General features: G+C 50.9%; 1 protein-coding gene across 2 annotated transcripts; it reads right to left on the bottom strand.

The window, feature by feature from the left end:
• Positions 1-254: 254 nt before the first annotated feature.
• Positions 255-6,597, bottom strand: FATE1 (fetal and adult testis expressed 1). 2 transcript variants are annotated; one of them, XM_057495508.1, is made up of 6 exons: positions 6,508-6,597; positions 5,331-5,451; positions 4,217-4,344; positions 1,509-1,606; positions 1,040-1,118; positions 255-775 (listed from the first exon to the last, which is right to left on the bottom strand). In XM_057495508.1, the coding sequence occupies exons 1-6, from the start codon at positions 6,529-6,531 to the stop codon at positions 644-646; spliced, it is 582 nt and encodes a 193-aa protein (XP_057351491.1). In that variant the 5' UTR covers positions 6,532-6,597; the 3' UTR covers positions 255-643. The 2 variants fall into 2 exon arrangements, with proteins under 2 accessions (XP_057351491.1, XP_036743171.1); XM_036887276.2 differs by lacking the exon at positions 6,508-6,597 and having other exon boundaries at positions 5,331-5,497.
• Positions 6,598-7,003: the final 406 nt, after the last annotated feature.

The raw sequence follows: 7,003 nt of genomic DNA, 5'->3' as shown, positions 1-7,003 counted from the left end.
TGAGTGAGTTTCTGCAACATCTGAGTTGGACAAACTGCTGTAGAACTGCTTCCCCACAAGCACTTGCTGGCATGAACTCCACAGGAAAGTCCTCACCAAGCCCTGCTGTATGTAAGGAGGCACTCTGCCTGGGACCCTGGGCCGGGGGCATCAGCCCAGTCCCAGTAGCAGGGACTTCGTGCAGAGGGACTATCTCCACGGAAGTCCTGAATACAAGAAACTCAGACACCGAGGTTTGCTGCTATCACTAAACTTTTATTGAGCATGTTCTCTGTGCAGAGCCCTTGCACAGCAGGGAAGACAGCAGGGAAGACAGCCAAGCCCCCGCCACAGAAGATAGAACAGAAGGGATGCTACGGGACAGCGGCAAAGCCCTGCTCTGAGATGGTCACTGTGGAGCCTGCCACTGGTGTTACCGTGGGGACCAGATGCTACCCTGCTTGCCCTCCAAAGGGGCTCCCTCAGCCCATTCAGAGCACCATGCACTCTCTACTCCCCAGCAGCAAGGGCCTCCCCCGGGCTGGAAAATGGCCCTGACAGTGCAGGGTGCTGCTGGGACCCAGAAGGAGGACGGGCGAGGGCGGCTCAGGGGAAGAAGGGGAGGAGTGGCGGTGGAGAGGGCGCGGGGCACAGCATTGAAGCCTCACTGGCGCAGCCACAGCCACAGGTTGGCGATGCAGGCCGACACCAGCATGGTGAAGAGCAGAACTTCCCTGTGGTGCCAGGCGGTGCTCTGCTCCTCCAGGGCCTTCAGACGCCGGGTGACCGTGCACAGCTGTGAGAGACCAGGAGTCCATGAGCCGAGGCCATGGCACACCCAGGGGAAAAAGTAAGCCGTTAGAGCAGGAAGGAGCTCTTCTTTCCCTGTTCCCTTCCAGCATCTCCGGGAGAGAGGGGGGCTTGGGGCTAGGCATGGAGATGAGATAGAAGAGCCGTGAGGCTGGGAAGGAAGGGGAGGGGAGCGGGACCTCACCCAGCCCAAAGCACCATGATTGGGCCTCCACCCTCCAAGTGGGTCCCTGGCACGGCACAAGCTCACCTCCTTCCTTATGACTTCCATCTCCACTGCATTCTGCCCTTCCATGTTAATCTCTACAAACCTATCCATCTCCTTGTTGCTGGGCAATAAGAAAAGACAGAGGGTCAGAGCTGCTGGTGGCCCCAGGCCAGGCCTGGCAGGGAGCACGGGAAGGCTACAAGAGCAGACAGGTAAGGTTGAGAGCTTCTCCAGACAGGACTCTGACGGGCTTGAGTCTTTCCCTTCCCTTCAAAGCAGATCCTGGGGCCTGAGGGCTGGGGTGGCAGAGCATTTGGAAGCCTGAGATGGGCAAGGGGCCAGGAGGCTCAGGGTGACGGCAAGGAGACAACAGAGTGCCAGCATGCAAAGCATGACCAGCAGCTCACACCCCTTTCCCGGCTGGTTGGCCTGCTGGCCCCTCTGGCCTGCCCTGGTCCCTGCTCAGAGAGCTCCAGCTTTCCTCCCACAGGGTCCCTGGCATCCTTCTTACCGCTCACGACGGGACCTCATGGATTGGAAGCTGCCAGGATAGTGCTGGGAATGGGCATCACCAAAGCCTTGTTCTTGCGGCATTCTGGGTACTGGCGACTGGGTCCCCCAAGGAAAAAATGGTTAAAGTAGGCTGTTCGGCCCCAGCTGAGTGGCTTCCCCACACTTTGCCCAGGACCATAGTACACCCCGTCGGGAGTCATGTGGTGCTGGATCTTCCCAAATCAGGGGCTGGCAGCTTCAGACCACTAGAAGGGTCTGGGAACCCCATAAGCTGGCCACCTGCCACCAGCCCACCCACACCATGCTCCTCAGTAGCTCCTGGCTGTCCAGGCTGTGGTGAAGGAAGAACAGGGACAGTACTGTCACATGCAGACATCAGCTGAATCTGAGTGACCACTGAAGGACAATGGAAAACCTCAGTTTTAAAGCCAAATAAATTGAGGCCTGGCAAGGTGAATGCACTTCCCAAAGATGCTCAAGAAGTGTTGGAGGTCAGGATAAAACTGCAGCCTCTCTTCTTACGGGAAACCATAGCCTCCTTTTTAGGGTGAGCCCAGTCATCCCCACAGCTTTCATTTTCATCTGGGGAGAACCCAGGCCCGGAGGCTGCAGGGACCCTGGGGTGGTATCACGACCCAGTGAGCAGCCCGCTCCTCCCCAGCCCCGCCGTCAGGGGTCTCACCAAGACCCCAAGTTCCGTCTTGGCTCTCCCACTGGCATAGACAGCCGAGGGTCGCCCGCCATCTGAGAAGGACCTGCAGCCCTCCTCTGCTCTTAACAACAGCAAGGCGGAATGATTTCCTTGTAAAGGATTTTCATGGGAACTTGGCCGCCAGGCTCCATTTGTTCTAATAATGTAAAATTTGTCTTTCTCCAAAGTGCAAATTGCTGCAGTACTGGTGTGACTTTGTGTGTGTGTGTGTGAACAGTACTTCACAATTGTACCATTTTATTTTCCTCTTCTTCTTCAGATACCTCAAAAATCACATTAAAAGGACAATGAGTTTCAAGAAGACCCAGGCTATACAGGGTAATTTGATCACGAGTTTCTCCTAGAACAACTTCCATGCCATCTCCTTGATCTTCCTATAAATTGGGATCAGGCAGACACAATGTGTTTTTGAGTGATTTGAAGGCAAAGTAAGGATGGGTGATTGGTGGCTAGGGTTCCTTGTTTGAGATAACTGTTTTTAACACATCAATATAATAATTCATTAAACAACATCTGCAAGCCATTGAGAACCTTTTATCAGCACCCATCATAGTAACTGTTCAAAACCATTTGTCTTGTTTTTTTGTGTTTAATTTTAGAAACCCTCAATTTAGAATTATGTACATTGTCAAACATAGGACTTTTATGTAAATTTGACAGGGAATAGGAAAATCTATGAACAGTAAATCCCAGCTTCCTTCCATTACTATTTCAAAAAGTGTTATTTTTATTTTCATGTACTTTTTAAAAGACACTATTTTTTTGCCCTAAATTAGCAGAACAATATTATTAACTCTTTTTGGCCTTTTATATTGTGGTTCTCTCAGAGGCAGTAATAGTTCCAGTGGTTTTTTTTTACTCAAAAACAAATAAATAGAATTGATAAATTAAATTTCTTAACTCCAAATATCTAAATTTAATTTCTAAATTCAATACCACAACTCTATTGTTCAAAAGTGTGCTCCTCTGCGCCTCATCATGACTTTAACTGACCCAGAGATTAGACCCTCACCTGCACCCTTCACTCTCAGGAACATGCGGGGCTTGCTGGGGCCTCAGTGGCTGGAGCAACTTGGTTTGGCTTCAGCCGTTGTACACAGGAAACTATTTTAATATTTCTGGCTTATTGTAATTCCCAGGCAGTCTGTGACCTGGAGCTCTTTTTCTTTTTATTCACTGGGGGTGGAATCATTTCAGCCTTTATCACAACCAGGACAGTCAGGCCTCCCTCTTCTCCCACTGTGTTGCCTTTTGCAACAACAGCACAGCAACCATGTTTCTAAACCCTTTCCTCACCCACCGGGAACTGTGGGACGAGGAGGCTCACATGATGCCCTGGAACAGACAGCTCTGCTTTCCAAAATGGCTGCCTTTTCCCAGTATCTTTTGCAACAGTATAGGTGTCATTTTCTCTAGAACATTCCCTAACTCACATTGACTGTAGTTTAGAGGATTGGCTGCAAAATGGTCAGATTCAATTGACTTGATTTCCTAACAGTCTGGGAGCATAAGAACCTCACTTACCTTATCCTTGTCCCAGCCATGAGACAGATACATTAGATAGATATAATTTAATTTATATTTACCTCTATGCAGAGATACATATTTATGTATATATATATAATATAAATATAGAGAGAGGAATATAAATATAGAGAAAATACATACTTAGTTATTAATAAAAGAAAGTGTCATTTCACACACACTAGAATTTTGCAGAGTAAAGTATATATGTACTCCCCAAGCAATATGTGCTTCAGGCATCCTGGGCTCCCAAGTTTGAAGTCCCAGCCTACCAAAGGATGGCTCGGATCTCTTGCTGGGCCTCCCTGCCCTCTTTTCCTGGCTGGTACACAGGAGCTTCCTCCATCCTGCCAACTCAATATCTGGCCCTGCTCGACCTACCACTCACTATCAGGTCAGGCTGAAGACCCTCCAGCCAGTATTCCCAATCCTCACCCAGCCACCACATGCCAAGGGCCCCATTACAGTACCACTTTCCTGGGCCGGACAGGGCTTATGTTCCAAACTGGTTGGCCTGCAGCAAAGCCAGCAACCTTTGCTTCCAGCTTCTGACGCCGCTGAGGGGTACTCGGGGGCCAGGATCCAGGCTCCATCATTCCTAGAGAGAAGAACCAAGGGCCTAGGAATACCCAGGCTTCCTGGACACAGGACACCGGAAAGAGGGTAGAGCCCCCAAACTTCCTAGGACTCCCTCAACACCCATTCACTGTGGTCCACTGGGTGATCCCAAGCTTCAGTTTGTTCACCTGTGCAAAAGTATAGCAAGTATTTACTGAGGACCAAGCTCTGGGCTAGGTTACTGGAGAGAGAGCAATGACCAAGAGGCAAGCTTGCAGCAATAGGGAACTGACTGCCTCTGTGTGTTTAGGGGAGTAAGGGGGCAAAACAGAAAATAACCCATCAGAGCAGATTAAGTAATAAATGCTCCCAGAATGATAAAGGCAGGGCAGCGTGACACAAGGATGGGACTGCTTCTAGATAAGTCAGAAGCGACATCGAGGCAGAGATCTGAAAGAGAAAAAAAGCCAAGTCCTGGATAATCTATGGGAAGAGCATCACCAGGCAGAGAGAGCGGTAAGCACAAAGGCTGGAAGAAAGAGCCTGTCTGGGGGTGGCCGCCATGCTGCAGCCTGAAATATGTTGAGGAGGTGATCTCAACTGGATCTTGCAGATTGTGGTAAGGAGTTCAGGTTTTACTCTGAAAGAGAAGGCATTGGGAGATGAAAACAGAGAAGTGATCTGACCGATCTCATAAATTGAGCCCTCTGGATGGTTTACAATAGACACAGTGGCGGCTTGCACGATGGGGAGACAGGCCCACACATGCTGCTCCCATCCTCCTTCCTCATAGGCTGCAAAATGCATACATTACCAATCCCTTTCCCCCCAGCACCCCATCACTCAAGCCGCAAATACATATAGTTACAAATGCACCAAGGCAAAGACAGGCACAGGTACCCACACATATGTGCCAACACATACACGCATATATATGCAAGTCCACCCAGTCACACACACAGCTTCTCCTGCACACCTGCCCAGGAGCAGACACCCAAGGGAGGGGACACTTCAAGGGCTCCTCACCAGCTCCCAGTTGTCTTGGCATACAGCTTCCAGGAGCTGGCTCTTCAGCCATGGATATTTCCATCTCCTTCTTGATGGCAGAAAGATTTCCCGACATCGTTACCAGTTGTTTAGTTGTAAGCTGCAGCCAAGGAAGTGCAGGGAGCAGAGAGTACAGAGGACGCACTTGAAAAGTCAGCTCTTGGAGGGGTAGGAGCACAGGGAAGATATATTCAGACTCAGGGGTGGAGACAGACGCCCTCCCTGGGCTCAAGCCTTGGGCCCAGCACCTTTTGTTCCTGCTGTATCTCACTGACTGGGTTTGTGGCCTTCTCCTCTGCTACTCTGTAACCAACTTAGGAAAAGAGATAAGGCGCAGAACCCTTGCCTCTGAGCACTGCCCTGGCTCTCGGGTCACCTGATGTGGCCCCACTGGGAGCCAGATGGGGTCCCCCTTTCATCATTTCTAGGGAGAGGCAGGGACTGACACTGGACCCCAGAGTGAGTCAGTGGCCAAAGCAGGGTGCGATCCCCAGCCTGTCATGGCTTCTGCAAGCCCAGCTCTGGTAGGAATCTAGGTCACATAACACAGAAGGCATACTCTGCACAGCACATCCTGCCTGCCCCTCCTGTTCAGAGTTCCCCGGCAAGGGAGTGGGCTTTCTGATGCCCTGGGAAAGCTGAGACAGGAACCATAAGAACCAAATGAGTGAAGGGCAGGAAAGGGACCTGCCTGTAGCCTCTGGAGCTACCATATTCCCAGGCCCTGCACCCCCTGGTCCAAGTCCAAATTCTCTGTCAGCTTTCCTACTGATTAGACCCCTGTGAGAGTCAGGTTTATGTATCACCTTGGCTACCGACAGTCCCCAGTTTTCCATCAAACACTAGTCTAGGTGTTGCTCTGAAGGTATTCTGTAGATGTGGTTAATACATACAAGCCATAGACTTCAAGTAAAGGACATTACTAACCCTCGATAATGTGGGTGGGCCTCGTCTAATCAGTTGGAAGGTCTGAAGAGCAAAGACAGGCTTCCCAGAGAAGAAGCAGTTCTGCTCAAGACTACAGCACCACCCCCTGCTAACTCCAGCCAGTGGGCCTGCCCTGCAAATTTTGTCCCTGCTAGCCCTACAATGGCATGAGCCAATTTCTTACAATAAATTTCTGTATACATACACAGATGCATATGCACATACGTACATGCATCCATCCTGCTGGTGCCATTTCTCTGGAGAACCCTGACTGGCTGATAACCACCACCGAAGGTAAACCCTTAGTTCTTGCGAACAGCTCCAGAGTCCCTGGGGGAAAGAAGGCTACTTGTAAAAGACAGCAAGCACAGCTGGGGCCAGTTGAGAGGATGCAGGAGGGAAAAACGAAGGGAGGAAGGGAAAGGCAGGGGAGAGGCCAGGTTTGCTTAGAGAGGGTGGCATGGTCTGGGCTGCCTGGCTCCTCCCTGGCCCCACCTGTCCAGTACTGCGACCAAGCTCTCCAGCGCAGAGCTGATACAGGCCCTGCCTGCATTCCTGAGGGCCGGGAGAAGACCCTTTGCAGCTCTAGTGGAGCAGCTGCCATGAAATCCGAGCTTTCTGGAGGGCCACCTTAGGAGCAGAGAAGTGTGCTCTGTGGAGCTTGGGAGCCTGGGAAGCAGGAGCCACGGGATTCTGCCAGGCCAGGGTTACCAGACTGAGCCACT

This window comes from Manis pentadactyla, chromosome X (assembly GCF_030020395.1).
Source record: "Manis pentadactyla isolate mManPen7 chromosome X, mManPen7.hap1, whole genome shotgun sequence".
Classification (NCBI taxonomy): domain Eukaryota; kingdom Metazoa; phylum Chordata; class Mammalia; order Pholidota; family Manidae; genus Manis; species Manis pentadactyla.
This window is presented reverse-complemented; position numbering and strand designations above follow the sequence as displayed.